Source organism: Stenella coeruleoalba, assembly GCF_951394435.1.
Source record: "Stenella coeruleoalba genome assembly, chromosome: 12".
NCBI classification, from domain to species: Eukaryota; Metazoa; Chordata; class Mammalia; order Artiodactyla; family Delphinidae; genus Stenella; species Stenella coeruleoalba.
Window position 1 is genome coordinate 61094151 of NC_137158.1, and position 21068 is coordinate 61115218.

General features: G+C 37.3%; 1 protein-coding gene across 7 annotated transcripts in view; it reads left to right on the forward strand.

Moving 5' to 3' along the window:
- The window catches only part of EYA4 (EYA transcriptional coactivator and phosphatase 4), a 318714-nt gene that overhangs the window by 191350 nt on the left and 106296 nt on the right, over positions 1-21068 (forward strand). For all 7 annotated transcript variants that reach the window (XM_079939671.1, XM_079939670.1, XM_079939674.1 and 4 more), the window contains exon 6: positions 4521-4570. In XM_079939671.1, coding sequence (XP_079795797.1) covers positions 4521-4570 — 50 coding nt within the window. The remainder of the gene's footprint in view (positions 1-4520; positions 4571-21068) is intronic.

The following is a 21068-nucleotide window of genomic DNA, read 5'->3' on the forward strand; positions in this document are numbered from 1 at the left end:
AAATTAGTGGTCATTAAAGACAAAATTCTACGTATTTTGTAAGAATAGTGTTCCTTTAATAGTGTGTATAATTCAGCAGTCACTGTTTAATGAAGTATTGATCTCTCAAATGGGACAGTGTGTTTAAATTTAGGTAAAACTGTCCATTTGGCTTCTAATTCTGTGATCAAGACACTGTGAACATACAAGTTTCTTTATTTAAAATTTTTATTTATTATTTTTTATTGTAGTAGAGTTGATTTACAATGGTGTGCCGATCTCTGCCGTACAGCAAAGTGATTCAGTTATACACATACACATATTTTTATATTCTCGTCCATTATGGTTTATCACAGGGTATTGAATATATTTCCTGTGCTATACAGTAGGACCTTGTTGGTTATCCATTCTAAATGTAATAGTTTGCATCTACCAACCCCAAACTCCCACTCCATCCCATTCCCTCCCCCCACCCCCTTGGCAACCACATGTCTGTTCTCTATATCTATGAGTTTGTTTCTGTTTTGTAGATAGGTTTATTTGTGCCATATTTTATGATATAAGTGATATCATATGGTATTTGTCTTTCTTTCTGACTTACTTCACTAAGTATGATAATCTCTAGTTGCATCTATGTTGCTGCAAATGGCATTATTTCCTTCTGTTTTATGGCTGAGTAGTATTCCATTGTGTGTGTGTGCGTGTGCATGTGTGTGTGTGTGTGTGTGTGTGTGTACACACACACCACATCTTCCTTATCCATTCATCTGTCAGTGGGATAAGTTGTTTCCATGTTTTGGCTATTGTGAAACAGTGTTACTATGAACATAGGGGTGCATGTATCTTTCTGAATTATAGTTTCATCTGGGTATATTCCCAGGAGTGGGATTGCTGGATCATATGGTAATTCTATTTTTAGTTTTCTGTGGAACCTCCATACTGTTTTCCATAGTGGCTGTACCAACTTACATTCCCACCAACCGTGTAAAAGGGTTCCCTTTTCTCCACACCCTCTCCAGCATTTGTTATTTGTAGACTTTTTTAATGATGGCCATTCTGACTGGTGTAAGGTAGTACCTCATTGTAACTTTGATTTGCATTTCTCTAATAATTAGTGATGTTGAGCATCTTTTCAGGTGCCTATTGGCCATCTGTATGTCTTCTTTGGAGAAATGTCTATTTAGGTCTTCTGCCCATTTTTCGATTGGGTTGTTTGTTTTTTTGTTGTTGAGTTGTATGAGCTGTTTGTATATTTTGGAGATTAAGCCCTTGTCTCTCGCATCATTTGCAAATATTTTCTCCCATTCTGTAGGTTGTCTTTTCATCAGGTAGGTTAATTCTTACCTGTTCTTCTTTTTGGAAGTCAGAATAGAACATGATGATTGGAGCTTGCATGACTCGTGATTAACGTCTCTGCGTAATCAGGACTTGCAAAACAAGTTTCTTAATGATCATCTAACTTTTCTCCATCAATTCAGAGGAAAGATGGGGTTTTGAAGTATTTTAAAGAAGGCATAAGTTAACTTTTTTTTTTTTTGATCTTTGGTATTACCAAAGTTTTTTCAAGGACAGATTAAAAGGTCAGATCACATTCTACTTTATACTTTGTTTCAATCAATAACAGTATTCTGTCAATTCTGTCTTAGAAGTATCTATCAAAAACATCCTCTCAACTCTCCCCATGGCTCCTATCTTAGTTCAGGCCTTCACCATCTCTCACTGATGGATTGAATGATTCACTTAGTGAACTCGTATTTGGGGACTCTCTTAATCCATTTGGGCTGCCATAACAAAATACTGCAGGTAGTTTATAAACAACAGACATTTATTTCTCACCATTCTGGAGGCTGGGAAATGCCAGATGGAGGCTCCAGCACGGTTGTATGTGGTGACAGCCCACCTCCTGGTTTAGAGCCAGTGACTTTCTCTCACGGTGTCCTCACATGGTAGAAGGGCTAGGGAGCTCTGTGGGGTCTCATTTGTAAGAGCACTAATCCCATTTGTAGAGCCTTCATTTTCATGATCTAAGCACCTCCCAAAGGCCCCACTCCCTAATTCTGGGGGGTGAGGATTATACATATGAATTCTGAAGGGGTACAAACATTCATACCATAGCAAGAAGCGTCTATTCAAGGCTAGGGATTAGTGATATGCAAGATCAATGCCATGTCTGCTTTCATGGAATGTATACTTTCTCTCTTGCTGCATTAGGCTCTTATCTGTCTCTCAGTCCTCAGCCTGTCCCCTTCCACACTACCTCCTGCACCATCTCTACCCAGTCTGTTTCTTAAAATCCTTCATTGGTCTTCATTGTCCAAAGATTAAATTCCAAATTCTTTACCATTTATAAGGTCTTCATCATATGGTTCCTCTGACAAACCCCATGAAGTACCTACTTTTTCCAGATTTCGTCTTTGAAGCCTATGTCCTTTAAGACTTAGTTCAGAAGTCACTTGCCTCTGAACAAGTAGATTGTCCTCTGAACATCGACCTCACTGCATAGACCTCTCCTATAGTAGTCATGGTATCCTAAATATTATTGTTCCCTCATTCGACCATGAACAAATGAATAAAACCCCTAAAAAGAATTACTTTGAAGAATGCAAAGTTCTAACAATATCTAAAAGAATATCTATATCTACTTCAATCTTTCATCATATTCTTATTAAGCATAAGCTATGAATCTGGGACTGTGCAAACTAGATAGTAAGTCATCAATAGATGTGTTCTCTGGCATTACAATTACTACTTTAAGAATAAATTAATAAGAACTTTCTGGTTAGTTATTTGGAGAAAGATGTTATGTAAAGCCATTGGTATTAAAGATTTTTTAAAACCTTTGTTTTTTAAACCATAGGAAGCTTGTCTCATTCTGACTTTTGCTTGGAAGTATCTGTCTAGTTTGCTTGTGTGATCTGGAGCTCCTTTAGTCAGTCCCAAAGTCAAGCTATCATAGTCTTTCAGAAAGTGACATTCACTTTGAAGTGATTTCTACGTATTCATTGGGCAGTTCATATAGTTTCTGGTGATGAATCATAGGGAAGAACCAGTGGGAAAGAAGGGTTTTATTATCGTGTCCTTCCCTTTTAGTTCTTATTTTTCTTGGAGTTTTTAAGGGACTTTTGTGGGTTTCATAGTGAATTTTATGCTTACATTTTAAGAAAAGTTTTCCTTTTTCCCTTTTTTTTTAAACTAATTACTCAAAAATATTTCTTCACCCTTCCATCTCTTGGTGCTAAGTTTCATATTAAGAGCATAGAATACGTTACGTAATAGGACAGAGATAATAATTTCTTTGCTAACCAGTTTTATTTTCATACTGTATGAATGTATACACGGGATGCAAAAAAGAGTATAGTTAATCAAGCCAAATACTTGATTTCCCCAATTATAAAACGTCTAGGCTTAAAACTGAAAGCAAAAACATGGCTTTTTGAAAGTGTAAGGATCTTTTTTTTTGTATTTGTATTTTTAAGTCAGAAGAGGAAAGAGTTACTTTGTGAGCTGGAAAGACAATGCTGTATCTTTAACATTTAAAACTTACTCTTACGTGATGCCGTTTGTATCACAGTTCACACTTACGTAGTATACTCATGGTGTAAATTCAGGAGACTTATTTTCACTTCCAAGCTACATATTAGAAGTTAAAGTGCCTTGGATTCTGTAGGTTGCGTACATAGACCATGGCAATGTAAACACTCAGAGTGTATGACAATGGACTTGTTAATGTATACTGTTTATGATACATATTAACTAAGGAGTTTTTGAAACGGAATTTACTTTGCATATAATGTACCATTAAGACCATAATAATCAGACATAGTTATCTGTGCTTGAAGTTAAATTGTGAAAGGCAATGGATGTGTGCTTTACCTTATTTTAGAGGATGTATCACACACTTTTGTCCAGAAATGGATAGTGTGTCCTAAAGTAAAAGTTATTTTCATTCTTTACCTTTTGTGGGTTAAAAACCACTAAGTTGAAATACAGTCTGCAAAGTATACTCTAAATATATATGAGATGCCTGTGAGCAATGCCGAAACTTAATTGATATGCTGAGAAATATATAAAACATACAGCCACTGGATTGAGAAAATGAAAATTAATATATGAATGTTTTAGCTAACACTGTGCTTTGCCCCCAGAAGCTGGTGTTTATTATTGTGCGCTTTAGTAGGAGACAGAAGCAGTATCAACTGGAAAAACATTTCTTAGTGAATTGAGAGCAGTATGACTTTCCAGTTCCTAAGTGGGAAACCTGGTTCTTTGGTTTCTTTGTTCCTAGTTAAGCTAGTCCCAAGCTATTTTAGCTGAACATTTTACATACTAATGGAGTCTAGGGAAGTGCCTTTGACAGCTGTTCATAGGATAATAGTGAAATACACTATTTAATACTGCATGCTACCGCTGTAAAATGTGGGGAGTATTTTATAGAGATCTTGGTGAGCAGAGCTGTAGCCACTTTAAGTTTAACAAGTGTGTGAACCTGAATGAGGAAGTTGTATTTTCATATGAGACTAACTAGTACTCTTTTCTTACAGGTAAAGAAAACGTGCACAGAATCAGATGTTCCAGAACCCCAGAATTCCAGGTACAGTAAAATAGAGGCCAAGACTTCACTAAGAAAAATTGCGATTTTTGAGAACTAATAAGACATTAGACTCCAGATACAACTGTGTTTTAAAACATTGAGTTTAAGAACTTATCTGTATGGAAATTACACATTAGACTGGCTAGGATGCCATTAATCATAATATTAATAAAAAGGGCGCTGATTGAAGTCAACTTTAAAGAACAATAGTGGGAACATCTCTAGGAACACTTGAAAATATATTCCCTTAGCATTCATTATTTTAAGTTCACCCTCATTTTTCTTTCTAATCTCTTCTTATAACGTATTCACATTTGAAATTTTGCCAGAAACTGAATGCCTCTTAAATTTGTTTACCAAAAATCTACCTTTTTTTTTCAATCAAACATTGCTAGATTTTGAGAATGCCATCAAAGAGAAAAGATAAAAATTAACTTGGCATTCTCTTTATGGTCATATAGAGCTTGAAGAAATGATGAATTAAAGTGGTCAGGCCACTACATACAGGAGTTAGCCCCATTTAGTTGTTTGTGGTTGGACCAGATGCCTAACAGACATTTTTAGGTCTATACGTTTTCATTGTTTTTATTTCAAAATTTTAAATGGGTAAGTAAAAGTATTTTAAATATCTAACAATAGTAAACGCATATCCTTCATATGATATAAATGATATAAGTTAACTTCTTGCATTAAGAAATTTGTTTAACGGTGAGATGGGTGTTAGTTTATTTTGTCCTACTTGCTCCAGCTTATGATGTATGTAGTGATTCTCTTGGTATAGTAAAACAATACAGAGCTAGGTAAAATGTTAATGACCACCATATTTTCCTTTTGGAAAGCAAGTATATATTATATACAGTCCATTCACAGTTTGAGTAAATCTTCCTTTGTTTTATGTAATATGATATTCTTATAATTAATTCCTAGATATATTATAGTGAAATGATTGCGTGTGGTCTTTTTTTTGGATCATCAAAAGTATATAATATGATATAGGGTTTTTGACATATGATCTTTGTCTTTTACGATTAGACATCAAAATAGAACCAAATACTTTTAACTTATTGGAGCTTTAGGCAATGGATGAACCATTAAATTTTTCCGACAAAGCAAAGGAATTCCAGGCTGCATGGAGAGGGCAGACTCAAGCTCTAGTCCTTGTGGACATTTCCTTCCTGACCATTTTGCTGACTTCTGTGAGAAACCCACCTATGACTTATAGTTTAACTAATTAGATAATCTTTGCAAGTAGCTGGTCTTGAGGGTTAGTAGGGAAAACAGAACATATAATTATATTCTTTTTATTAATATTGTATATCAAAATGTTTTACTCTTTAGGCTGCTCGGGATTTTTGGACAGATAGTGTTAGTGCTTGAACAAATTTTAAACAAGCAGAAATGCACCAAAGTGATTCAGTGTTTTCAATTTATATCAGTAAGTTAGAAAAGAAAGAGAGAATTCAGATCTCAATGTATTTAAACCTGGAATTAGATCATTCTCATTTATCTAGCAAATCCCAACCCATATGGCCTTAAAAGTGCCATTTTATTTTTAAGATCAATAACAGTTGTTTTTAAAAGATTGTTTTAAATATATTTTGTTATATATTATTATTATTATATAATAGAAACTAATTGAAAAGTGTCTTGACCTCTTGGAAACTACTAGTTGGTTGCCATGGATTAGCTGCTTCTAAAAGTTTCCTAATCTGCAATATATGGGTAAAATTAGGCAAATCAATTTCTAAGGATTCTAAAGCTTTGTGATATAAAAAACAAACACATAGGGGCTTCCCTGGTGGCGCAGTGGTTGAGAGTCCGCCTGCCGATGCAGGGGACACGGGTTCGTGCCCCGGTCCGGGAGGATCCCGCATGCCGCGGAGTGGCTGGGCCCGTGGGCCATGGCCGCTGAGCCTGTGCGTCCGGAGCCTGTGCTCTGCAACGGGAGAGGCCACAACAGTGAGAGGCCCGCGTACCACAAAAAAACAAACAAACAAACAAACACATAAAGCACCCTTGTTTATAAAAACCCGAGATGGAAAGGCCTTCAAGAAAACTTAGAATCATTTATTGATTCAGTGTTGCCCAGACATTTTGATAGTGTCTGGTCCCTCCTCCTAACTTATGGTGCAAATGACAACCTCCACACCCTCATAGTGTCAATAACAAAAGAGGTGGATATTCTTGGATTCTCTATTTATTCACAGATATTAGGTCTGGGAGTGGCAAAATGGCATTAAGTCAGTGCAGTGATGGAACACCAAGAAGAGAATAAAGATACGCTATAGAACATCTTACACAAAAAGGATACAATTACTTACTGAATAGTCAACGAATCAAGGGATGCCAAAATTAATAATTATTATATGCATGTACTGAGGTTCAGTTTTTATAAACAATCAGAAAAAACATGAAGATGCCTTTATTATAGATAATGGACAGCATTCCTTTAGCATATACATGTATGGGTACATTCTTTTTTGCTCATTAAGAACCACAAATATTCATATATTCTCTCTCTCTCCCCCATGCCTCCCTCCTTCCCTCCCCTCTGTGTGTGTTTATATGTGTGGGGAGGGGGGGGAGAGAGAGAAAGAGAGTTAAGGCCTGGGGCTAGGTACTTCTATTCTAAACAAATCTATAGTAAAGAACTGAGCTCAAAATGAAATAAGGTATCAGCATAAAATGCATGGGAGCTGGAGACCCACTGCCTTATAAAATGCTCCCTCACTTGGAACCTAAAGCTAATATCATTCATTTATTTAGCTAGCTTTATAGTATGTTGGTTTTGGATTTGAAAAGATTAGAATAAATGCAGATGGAAAGTGTTTTTACAGTAGGGAAGTAATTAAATTGGGCGTGGAAACTTTGCCAGGGAAATTTTTGGAGTGACATATGTGTATCAGCAAATTCTTTGTCTTGCTTGGCCTTAATTCCTCTTTTGGAAAGAGATGCTTGGCCCGCAGATGTGACTGGTAGATTAGAAAAAAGAGAATTTACAAACCCATACAATATAAGGAAGGTAAAATGTCTTCTTAGAAATAATATTATGTGTATATACTGAAAGTCAGACGTTAGGGACAGTATTCTCTCAGTTTCATAGGACTGTATTGAACTTGATGTCATATGGAAAGGGATAGAATGTGCTTCATGGAAAAACTGACATTCCTTAAATGTACTTTTTTTGTTGTTTTACTTTCCTCTGTGTCGTAACCATGTTGAGAATGTAGTGTTGTTGGCCTTTGTTCCTAAAACCTATGTTAACCTTCAAATGGGTACATGAGAAAACTAAAATTTATATTTCTCATGCTTTACCTTTCCCTAAATTAAGTCTATTACTAGACAGACCATCTTAAAACAAAATCTGAATTATCATTTTTATGTTGATTTTTTTCTATATTCATGGTGACTTTATTTGTGTAGATTTGTGTCTAACATGTGCCATCCCTGAAAATACATGGTTTTTTTAAAATTTAAAATAATAGCTATCTCCTGGAGTGAAATTGGAAGTTTCTATGAGTCTCCCTTTTTTTTTTTTTAACTCTTCTACTTTTCATTTATGAGGTGAGGAAATAATTTATCTAATTCTTTAATTGCATTCTTGGCAAATATCTTAGAGTGCCTCTATGTTAAAATAGTCCCCATAATACCCGAATGATTTCTCTGGTAAACTTCTGTTTCTCTTTATTTTTCCCTTTTTGGGCCACTAACTAGTAGAGCATTTTCACCAAGAAGAGATCAAGAACTTAGAAAGGAGATAAAACTCAAATCAGCCAGTTTTGTTATATACTTGTTCTGTTAATTAAGGAGTAAATGGAAATAAAAATTTTGGTGAAATTGAGCTATGAAGTGACTTCTGGGAATTATACCAGTTCTTTTCCTATTATTGCTCTGTCTCATTGTGGCTACAGTATTGCCAGAAGATTACAGTAAAGAGATCTAAAGGAGAATATGAAAGTATATATATAGGAAGTACTTACGGTACATACGAGCTAAGATGATAGTTTTTGCAGATGGAGAATAAAAAGGATTCTGTGGGTAATGATGAGGGTGCCCTAGTCTATACTAACTACAATCATCAAGAGAAAGACAGAACAAACCTGCAGCTTTTAAGGAAGCATTGGAATTAATCTCAGTTTAATATCATAATATTTAAGTGAGCTTCAGGAAGTTTATCTATTCAATGTTTATGTGTAAAAGCTTAAAAATGCAACTAATTCATCTTATGTAAATAGTTATGATATGACAGTGTTATATTTAAAGTATTAAGTTATACATGATTATTTTCTAGCAAAATAATTATTGCAATAATTCCAGAAGCCTGAAATGTTTATCTGTATATAATTGCCTGTCAAAAAATTAAATGCTATATTGTTTTCATAGCAGTGAAAGCTGAGGGCCCCTTGGTGAAAACACACACTGTATTTCACTGTGTCAAATTAGAGGTCCATTTAGCCCAAAATTCTGTCTCCAAGAAGCATCAGAAATTATTAATACTAGGTTGCATTTCCTCAAACCTGAAAATGTCAAGATGTAGTTCCAATAAACTTAGATTCTTTCAGTAACACAGCCTAACTGTATAGTCCATGGAATTATTTAACCATTTCTTTGACTTAGTAATACATCATTGACTATCTTCAGATCCCGAGATTTTATTCTTGATCATTTTTAGCTTTCCTTCCATTTCATTTTTTTTTTTTCACATATAATCTCTGTTCACAACTCTTGACGTAGCCCACCATGTCTAGAATGCTCTGGCCACTTCCTATTACTCTAGCCTTAGTGTCAATCAGCTCCCCTGTAAGAAGATCTGCATTTACAGATGCCATGCTCCTCCCTCCACAGGGGCTGGACTGCTCCTTCCCCTCTTGCACTACCCTCCCCCTCCCAGCTTTGCTCACCTGCTGAATTTCAACTCATCCTTCAGATCTCTTCTCAGTACATCTTCCTCAGAGCAGCCTTTGCTGCTTCTGGTCCCACCGTCATCAGGGCCTCACGGCCTTCTCCTTCACGGTTGCCTCGTTTAATTAATGCCTGACTCATGCACTACACTATAAGCTCCACAGAGTGAGGGATCATCTCTGCTTTCTTTTGTTCCCCATTGTAACATTAGGATATAGCACAGGGCCTGGCACAAAGCAGGTCCTCAGTACATACCCGTTAAGTGAATGAATAACTTCCAAATACAAAAATCCAGCTTGCAGTCTCTCCTGGAACTGCTCTTGTAACCACAAAGTCCTAATGTAATTTTATTAGGGATTTTTCTCAGCCATCTCAAACTCCCTTTGTGTAGAATGATTACTTTCCATCCCCCAGGATCTTTTCTTTCCAGTGATAATTCTCTCAGTTGTCCTGCTTCTGAACTTCAGAATAATCCTTCACTTATTTCTCTCTTTCCTTTCCCAAATCCTGTTGGTCATCAAATTGTATTTAATTTTCCTCTGTTGTGTTTTGAATCTCCCTATCCTGCCCCTTCCCACTGCCACTATGGAAGTTCAGGCTCTTGTCACCTCACCTCTGAACTAATACAACAAATCCCCTATGGCTTCCTTGGATATAGACCTTGCCTTTCTGGCCTGCCGGGCTGTGGGACGAGCCTTTCTTAAATGATACACTTTCCATATGGGATCGTTCGTTATTAGACACACAGTATTTAGTAGACATTTAGAGTATACACGGAAGCATGAACGAATAACTTTAAAAGTGAAAGTGTGTGCAAGAGGTGAAAATAAGGACATGTACTATTCATGTCTAATTGCTGTCCATAAGAGGTCAAGGATTACTTGGGCTACCTGTTATCCACTCTCTTATTGCCCTTATTCTGGTATGTTAGATGTTCATTGAGTCCCATTTCATTTTCTTCCTTTAGCTCTAGACTGACAGAAGAGTTCTTGAATTTAACATGGTCCCTAGAAAGTAAATTCCAGAAAAAAAATATACCAGTCACACAGGTACCTTGATTTTCATTCCCTTTTCCTGTCACCATTACCTACATAGACATTAGAGTGAAATACGATATTCGTGTACTGTGTAGTTCGTTAGCTGAGAGCATCTGTTTAGGAGAGTACTTCCCTGCTAGTTCTACAGATGAGCTCATTTCACTGAGGAACAGTCAAGAATGATACACCAGAGTGTAGCCTGAATTCTGAACACGGTGGGCCAGAGTGGTTAGGAAGAGTTGCATGGAAGTTTTAGGGCTACAGCTGGGTATAAAAGGAGAGATAAGATTTGAAGAAATGGGAGAAAGAGAATCCACAGTGAGGTTAAGGGGGGAAAAAGGACTAGAAACTGAAATTGAAAGGTAGCTTTTATGGATGGTTGGTGAGTCGTCTCATTTGATTCATATGGAGAAACAGTCGATGAGATTGGAAAATAGGTAAATTCGCACAGATTGTGGTTGGCTTGGATTTCCTGTTCATCTGTTACCCACCTGTGTCCTCACTGCTTGGCTGCTTCAGTGTCTTTATCTCTCTTTATGATGGTTGACTGGCTGCTCAGTCTTATTTTTTCTGCAGGACCCACAATAGGAGGAAAATATCCATGTGACACTGCTCCGATTTTGTAATTTTTGCCTCTTCAGACACCAAGATAAGAGAATCTCTCTCTTTCTCTTTATCTCAGTTCCAAATTTCCATGGAAGGGAATGGTATCAGAGTGGCTTTCAGGAGCCACCTTTAGGAACATATGTATCAGTGGTGAGAACAAATTCCAAGAAAAGTGATGCTTAGCAGCTAACCCATCAGGTGCCGTCTACTTTCTACCTCTTCCCCACCCAGAGCATACAACCCACCTATTTCATCCAACACCCCTTCCCCAAGCCCTTCATTTTATGTAATCCAGCATATATCACTCGCTCCTTCCCTGATTATATATAACTCACTGGTTATCTGTTTCACTAGTATGGAGATCTGGAGCTCGATTTTAGGTCAAGTGTCTACAAACTATGATCTGCAAAGTAGAGATCTCTTGCGAGAGCATTAAGTGGAGTGGCAGCCAGACTTCCAAGTAAGAGGAGCTGCATTCACCTCTTTTTGTAAACCCTTCTACCGATTTTTGACCTTCCTGTCCCCATCCTCAAACTGACCAGTTACTATTCAATGAACCCAATCTCCTTTTCTGCTCTCAAAAACCAATCCAAATAGAAATTGTTTTCTCCATTTCCTGTGGTTAATCCAGTTGTTAGATAATTGATGAATGTTCTTCATACTGCAGTTTAAATTATTTACTTTTCTGAAGGTAAATTTGCCAAAATGAGTATCTAGTTCTGGACTTTTCTTTCTTTTGAAACCAGTTCTCAGACCTACCTAAAGAAATACAATCAGCCGTCAATCACTTGTTGTCCAAACTTGAAATTTTGGCCACCTCTCTTTCAGGTATTAGGAGGTCACCACTGAATTTCTGATCAGATAATAATATTATTAAAATTGTACTTGCGATGACAGATCAGCCATGGCACAGGTGCCATGGAGGCAAGGAAACCAACAGTGAGACTTACTTAAAAGGCCTGAGAGACATTTAGCAAATTGTGGTTATATTTTGGAGACGATCTTATACACCATTTATTTCATGGTTTAAACATATTTTCTAATTTTTCTACATCATGTATTTATTTTTTTGTGTGTCTTAAGAATGTGAAATAATGGATTTGGCTTGAAATCGGCATAGTGGCAGTGGAAGGACCTGGATTCTTCTTTCTGACAACCTGCATTATCCTCCAAAAATAAGAAAACTCCTGATTTCCTCACATGTATTAGTGATGAATTCCAGAGAATGGCTATGTTCCTGGTCAGCCTCTTCTGTACTAAACTGAGTTCCTCTGAAGTCTTTATGGTTAATGATCTAAAACAGTCTTTCCGGAGACTCTTAGCTGCTTTGAATTAATTTGGTCAGAGTAACACATCACATAAAGTAGCATTTGTTTAGTGATTTTTATCCAGAGGATCAGAGGAGCTAAGATAAGACTCTACTTTGCATCACAGTAATAATTAAAATTGTTATTCAATGTGAGTAGAAACATTGGGGGTCCCATTTTATGTGGGGCCGACTTAACATGAGAGCAAACTGGAGGAGCTTAGTTTTCTTTTCAGCAGTTCAATTATAGGAACATTTATTCTTGCCCTTAAAGTTACCGTTTATTGTGTATCAGCCGTGTGTCAGGCACTGGTCTGAAAGCTTGAGATACTTCAGTGAACAAAATAGGAGCATACGTAATCGTGGAGTATGTTAGAAAGTGATCAATTCTAGGGATAAAAGGGAAGATCAGGAGTATTGGGGAGAGTAGATTGTGATTTTAAATCAGATGATATTTAAGTAAAGCCTTGAAGGAAATGAGAGAGTAAGTCAAGAAGGCTGGGGGAGGTGCATTCAGTTCAGATTGAGCGATGCACAGGCCCTTCAGTGGACGCCTGCCTGGCATGTTCAAGCAACAGCGGGGAGAACAGTGTGGCCAAAATGGAGAGAGCCCAGAGATTCAAATTTGAAATAGCGGCATTCTAAAAAAAGCCACTACTTCTAGTCTTCCCCATATTTTGAAAATATTTACTTGGAATTTAAATACATCAGTTGCAAATATTTGTTCTTGACTCATTGGTAGTAGTCTCTGGCAGGCATCTCATCCATCACTGCTACCAGATGGGACTGATCCACAGCCAGGAACACCTCTCTTTGCCACACCACACACATTCTCCAAGACCAGGGAGGGCTCTCTCCTGATCAGGAGGCTTCAAGCGTCTTCATCAGCAGAGCTCGAAAGCCTGAAGACTGTTTTGTTTGTTTCTTTTTTTTTAAGTAATGTTCTTAAAGTTTCAGCTGTAAATATAGATGAGGGCTTAGTAAAGATTCTAAACATTCGATTCGTGAAGGTGCAGGGATTCTGCCATTATCTCACATTTAATCATCACATCTCAGTTGTCTTAGCAACCTACACAATGTTCTCATTTGCTTTTCAATAAGCCAAGGGATGAATGGATTCTTTGTTCATGAGTTTATGAATTTCTATCACCTGATACTTGATGTCTTTCTGGCATGCTTACTGTGCCAGATAACTGTCTCTATTTTCTTAAAATTCATGTAACCAAAATTAAACTCTGTTTTTCCTAAAAAACTAAATTTCTAATGGGAAACTATCCAACCTCAGATAAACATAAATAAGTTTATGCTATAAAATGTTTTTGTGGTAACTGTAATTAATTTCCAAGGCTCAGCAAACTTGGCAAACTCAGTTATCCAGCAGACTTGACACATGCGGGCATATCTGTGAACTAAAGAGAAAGAAAAAAGCCTGATGACAAATCTAGGTGTCATAGAGTCGATTCCCCCAAAATCACATGTTTGCTTCTCTCTGATGCTGTCTTGGAGCGTATGTTCTCTTACCTTATGTATATCTCTAATTTTCGAGCTCATACCGTAATAAAGTGGATGTGAGCATGCTTACACGGCATAATAGGCGAATGTGGTAGACTGCCTGAGTTCAGATTCCAGCTGTTTGGCCTTGTTGCAAGCTACTTTACTTCTCTGTGCCTCGCATATCCTCACCTGAAAAACGGGATTAATACCGTATTCTCCCATGGGGTTATTTTAAAGACTAAATGAAGCAATATAGGGAAAACACTTAGAGACGTATCTGCTACATATTAGGTGAATTTAAACGACGGCTCTTATTACAAGTGCGCATAGTGATGGTATTGATAAGTGACAGTGTAACAATAAAAAGAGACAGGAAAATAATGAAACATAAATGTAAGAAAGCAAAATGCTTAATCATGTGGGATGTTTTGGTTATTAATGCTAGAAGCCCTGTATGCTTTAGGAACCCCTGAGGGCAGCCCTTAGTACAGTGTACTGATTCTCATTAGTGTTGATCACCTTGATTCTATAAGTGAAAGTTAAATTGTGCTTATCATCATAACACATTTTAGAATTATTTCTATATAAAGTGATTTCCTTTTAAATGTGCTATTGCTTAAAGTGGTGTACATCTTAGCGACAGCGAGAATTTTGACTAAACCCTAACGAGCATTCTTTGAAGGTTCTTGATAGCTGCGATTTTGTAGAATTATTCCTTTTTTCCACTAATAGGAGCAACTCAAGTGTCTGGATCATTTAGAGATTTTCTTTTTCAGTCCAGTTCTGGTACCTAGCACAGTACCTGCCGCATAGTAGGAAACCAGTAAACATTTATTATATGAATGAATGAATGAATGAGCAGCCAGTTTTTACTTTTTTGTTTCTTTTTTGGTGAGAAATTCTTCATGCCTTTACACTATTCTCACCATGATATGCTGCATTATAGCTGATAAGGCTTAAATGTCATTTGTAAACAAGGGCAAATCCGAGAGAGGCCTCTGTTTGCTGTAGCAAGGAGGGTGACTACATCCCAGCTTGCCCCAAGTACAATCCCAGTTTACTTCGGCTGTCCCAGTGTCCCCTCTGGTTAGAGACACTTGACTTTCAAAAAAAATCCCGGTTTGCCTGATAAATAGTATGATCACTCTAATTCAGATCATCATGCCCTTACCAAACTTTTTGAGATAGAAAATGTGACAATCAATCTCTCTTTCTCCATCCCTCCCTCCTTCTCTCTTTCTTCCCCTTCCTCTGTGTCTTCTTCTCTTTCCTGTCTTAGGGGTGACTTTTATCATGGGACATTGCACTTTTATCTTTAAAGTAACACTATGTGAAAATGCTCCTTGAAACAAAAGACCACATAGGAAATGATTGTTCTGTTCTATAGGCTTGACTTAAGTAGGAGCTTGTCTGTTGCATTCTGTCATGTGATTAATTTGTAGAAATTCCATGCTTCTCAAGAATAATACCATCTTTTCAAGAACACACCCAGTCTTATTACATGACATGATATAATCCTGTATTATTTATCCTCCCCCGTGTTACCCATTTTTTCATTTTCTACTATTCTTCTGATGGAAGATCCAGAGTCCCAACTAATGGGGATGTTACGTATCATGCCTGGGAAAAAGATGACTAATGTGGTTTGGCAAAATGCCAAGGGAGCAGCATACCCTCCAGCAGCAGCTGCTGTGGGAGCACCATGCCTGGCATCCAGCAGGAAACAAAACCGGCTGCTGTCGCTCAGACATGGATTTTTACATAGTCTTAATCATAACGTTGCAGAGGCGTTCTTGGGGTAGTTATTGTTGTAAGTTTCTCATTATGTATTGTTGTTTCTTTCAAAAAGAGAAGCAATGCTGGGCTTCCCTGGTGGCACAGTGGTTGAGAGTCCACCTGCCGATGCAGGGGACACGGGTTCGTGCCCCGGTCCGGGAAGATCCCACATGCCCCGCAGAGCTGCGAGGCCCGTGAGCCATGGCCGCTGCGCCTGCGCATCCGGAGCCTGTGCTCCACAACAGGAGAGGCCACAGCAGTGAGAGGCCCGCGTGCCGCAAAAAAAAAAAAAAAAGAGAAGCAATGCTGATAACCATGGTGGAGAGAAAAAATGAGATGTGTGTGTACATGACTAGATGACCCACTGTGTGGATTACCCACCAGTCTTTCTCCAAAGGGGATTTTAAGAGTCGATTCTTTGCTATGCAGGACTGTCCAGCACATTGCTGGACCGTCGGAACCTGGCTTCTTCCAAATCTCAGTAGCAGCCCCGTCGCTGTGAGAACCCCAAACTCCCTGGTGTGTTTTCCCACGCTCCCCAAGTACCCAATAGATGGCTGATTGCAATCAGAGGAGGCTACTGTGTGTCTTAAAAAATTCATATGTGTCTCGTGGAGGTGTTTTTAAAGATTTGAGAAATACAAGGTTTAGAAAATGATGCTAGGGAAGCGAGGCTTCCAGAAGCCCAGAGTGAGTCACTCCACTTTGTTGGGAAAAGCGCTCTCTTCTCTTCTATAGCCCCTGACAGTTAACCCCAGCTGTGGCTCTCACAGACACTTGACATTGGAACAAGGGCATCCAGTGAGAGTATAGACAACAAAACACGGCTCATCAATAACTTAGCAAAAAAACGGAAGGTCGGTGTCCCAATAACATCATTTGACTGTAGGTGCTACTTAGACAGTCAGTAAGCTCCAGAGTCGGAATTCAAGGCCTTTTCCTGACAACGGGAAAGAGCAATGTAAGGTTTCAGAATTATTTTCCAAATGTCTGTATGTTCAGTGCCTTTTACTCTTTCCATTCCATTTCCAATCTATTGAATTTCTCCTGACAAATTCTTGGTATTAGGGCATATGAATTTTTATAAAATTTCGTTTTACTTTATGGAAATGTTTTTCTTCATGCAAGGGGAATTAGTGATCTTTGAGGAATATTAGGAATAGTTGGCTTATAAGTATTGATAACCTCTCCTTGGTTTCTCATGTATGAGTGCTCTGAAAAGGGACTGGAAAGTCTTTGGAATTAATTTATCTTACTTGCATGTGCAATAGACTCCCACATTCTTTACCTTGCATTCTTTTGTGCATCCTTTCCCCTATGGTCATGCATTGAGAGTCCTTTTTAATTAAAGCAGTTGAGTGGCTGCTAAATAAAATTGGGAAAAAGAGAAGACAGGCAAAACGGAGGCTTATCTTCAGGTCAAGAATCCGATGAATAGCAAAGGAATGCTTGTTTTCCATCCCTGCAATTCCCGAGAGTAACCAAACTGGTTTTACAAACCATGTGAATTGATTCTATGTGTCTTGGGAAGGGCAAGGGGGTTGTTTAAACTAGTTTATTTGAAATATTTTGAGTTTTTTACTTTTTAAATAATGTTACCTCTTTTTTACGGGAAGGAATTTTATGCAATAGACTTTCATTAAATTGAATTTTCACCTCCAAAGTGAAGCTGCATATCAGTTGGTTGAACTCTCACTAACTGAATGACTATCAGGGCAGGTTTCCATTTCTTCTTATTTAAGGAGTCAGATTTACCCAACTGCTATTTTTTTTTTCTTCATATTTTCATGTTACTTTTACCCAGCGGGCTTTTCTGTTGATATCGTCAGTAGTAAGAGTTAAACTTCTGAGTCTGACATGTGTTTCTTATTTCAAAGTTCTCTCCTAAAATTGCTCTTTTTGCATGCATGCTATAGGTTTATTTGAAAACTTTGGTTTTAGCACAGTCCAAAATTTCGATGAAACTGTGGACATTTTCTTGGGTAAATTGTCCATACTGCAGAATGGGAGGGCGGTTTCCCAAAGAAAGTCCTGGAATGACTTCTCTGAAAAGAGGCCAATTTGCAGGTTAAAATTGTGTTTAGTAAAATCTTGCCCCCCAACTGTTCACTTGTAACATGTGTATATAAACAAGAAACCTGCACAGGGTTATTATAGCTGATACATTTGGTACGTGATGTGGGACGATTGATTTGTTTACAGATTAATCATAAAGCATGTGGATGAAAGTTAATTAAATAAGAATAAGGTATAGCGTCACTACATGGTTATTTATCTTCTGACTAAATGTGTGCCTTCCAAGGTCTGCAGTCTTTCAGGCTTCTGTTTAGAGGAGTGCCAGCTCAGGTCATGCTAAATCCAGGTCAGAATCTGAAGGGAATCAGCTTGCTTTGCTAGTGGATTTTCTGGGCATAATTTATACATGCTCAAATTTTTTTTTCAGTGTCAGACCAAGCGTATTTATGTTATAATTTATTCTTCATTTAATTTGGAGCAAATATAAATTATTCCTAATGAAGCATTAGGGACAGAAGGAAATTACTTTTGTTAAACAAGTACTTTGGTGTATTTTCCCCCTCTTTCAAGTAGAGGATTCCTGTGAAAAACCAGTATTCAATATTATTCATTATCTGGTTGGTTCACTAGATCAAGATGTCCGTGTGTAGTGTAGAAAGATGGCAAAAGTTAGGGAGTTAAAAACAGGTTGATACAAGCTGTTGAGAAAAAAAAATCAAATGAGACCACTTATGTTTTAAATCAAGAATATGTTTTCAGTGAAAATATTTTCTAATGATTCACAGAAGAATGTTGTCAACTTTGACTACATCTGCTGAAAATCAAAATATAAGTAGTTACAATAGCATTGAATTCTGGCAGGAGTTTATACTGTGACATGAAACAAAGTTCCCATTACATGACAATACTTTTTATTTTTCTGGCTTTAAAAGTAGTTTTCTGACTTTTAAAAATGTTCACAGCCTTTTTTTCCTCCACATTATATGGATAAATTGGCAACATGCCCGTTTGATTTCCAGAGTAGGTTTCTTAAAATAATTTTGATGGGAAGATAATTGTTTAATGACAGTGTATAAAGTTCTGCCACAGTTTAAACAAAATTAAATGAGAGAAAATACAAAGAGGGGGTTTGTATAATTACTGGAAAAACATAGATGGAAGGAACAATTAGGCAGTTAGATCTGAAAAAATGGCAACGTGGGTTTCCAAATTTTGTAATATCCGTAAGGATTCCTTGCCTCATTCTCTGGCATTGCTTAGGTTTTTACGTTTCTGAATCTGCACATCAGAATAGCAGTGCATTTATCTACTTATTTCTAGGTTTTTTGTGATTATATATTCTCTATTTAAAAGTTTCATATAAAAATGAAACACACCTACGTATTATGTGCGAAACAACATCATTACCAAAATCGATCCAGATAAAAGTGAGAAAATTACATGCAAGCCCCCTTGTGTAAACAGTCTGCACCAATATAAGGACTTTATTTAGCAAGATTCATGAAAATCGACTTTGCATTTTTGCCCTTGGACATCGTTCAAAGGTATCACACTTTAGTCAAGGATAGTAATATAGCGCACAAAGTATTATTGGTTACTTTCTCTTTTAACAGTGTTATTTTTCTATATACCTTTGAGGTGTTCTAAATTATGATTTGGTTTCCAACCAACTTCAGTTAGCATCTGCTCCTTTTATGTTAAACTGTACACTTTTTCTTACTCACTTGGCATACATTCTAATCAATTCTAACCTCTTTGTAAGAATGTAGAAAAAGAGTTTGAAATGACTCATATGGGCAGTTTTGCTTTTGGAATTAAACTGAGGGGCACAGCTCAAGTGTTTCTACTTTGTTCTATCACTCTCTTCTTAAAAAATAGTATCAAATAAGCATAGACTTTAGACACAAAAAGATCTGAGTTCAAGTGTCATCATCCTACTTACTAACATTTAAGTTTCCTCTCCTCTTTTACCCCAGAAATCTGGTGCCTTCCTCTTTTATTTTCATGAAGACTAAATTAGATGATTTCATGTTTAATGTATGACACATAGTAAACACTCAGTGAAAGGTAGTTATCTTCCAAAGATGTGTACACAGATGACCCTGGGGACTTATGACTTGACCTGTTTTAAATGTGGCAGAATCCAGGACTCAGCTTTCCTAGAAATAAGGAGCCTTGGATTGAGGGTCTTTTTCTACATAACTTTCTCTTATACCAGAAACACAGTATTTTAGCAGACCCAGCGAAAAGATGACAGACAGCAGCAGTGCCACAGGAGAATGTACTGCTTTTTCTATCCTTTGAGCAGTAACCATAGTGAACTAAGAGGAAAAGGGAGGAGAGCTGGGGAGTTGCCCACCACCCCGTTATGACCAGCCATCTCCACTGTGTATGGGAGGACTTTCCTTGACCTTTCTGCTCCAAGTGATGTCTAGATAATTTCAGCCAAAACATATTTTTTTTCAAAAATATTTATAGTATTCTTGGGAGGGGGGATTTACATATGTGTATGTGTATACACACACACACACACACACACACACACACACACACACACACACACATCTTGTTTCTATCATTGTAGTTTTGTGGATCCAGAATGCACACGTACCACAGACAGCATAATAACACAGAAGGAGGTCTAACGATAACTCTTAAAACTTCCCCTTATTAGGGAGAAGTACGTTGGTGCCTTTGTTAAGTTGTAGAGTGGCAGGCTCTTACTGTGTTATCTTTATTATTTAATTAGCTGCTCATTATTTAGTAAATAGCTCTCTAAATACAATACCTGCCCTTTTAATTCCCTGTCAGATTTCTAAAAAGGTAGCATTCATAAAATAAAACAGTATTATAAAAAGCATTCCAAAGTGAAAATGTAGTTAAGTATCTAGAAGCTTAATTCAGACTACTTAGCAACACAGATGTTGAAATGTGTACTAGAACAGTTTAGTCAAATTTTCCCTGAGCAAATTCATTTTGATGAAGCACTGTGAGAATTTCTGACTGTAATTAGGAATTGTGTGCTGGCCTCTGTTTAGTCTAGTGATTCAGGGAGCACTGCAATATGAAGTTGCTGTTGAGGTTTGACCAGTGCGAGCTGTTGCTCCCTATTAATCCCTGGTGTGAAAATCCTGAGCCATCACTAAGTATGGTCTTTATATATTAGCTTGTCAATAATAATTAGGATCATACATATGAAGCCAGAAAGACTAGACTTTAAGCCCAAAAGAATAATCGAATGAATCCATTTGAAAATATAATAAAATCTCATGTTTGTAGAGAAATAAGAGAGAGGGTAACAAGGAAGAAGGACCAGTAAGAATTAGGGAGGAGCATGGTTTATAGAATGGTGAATTATTTG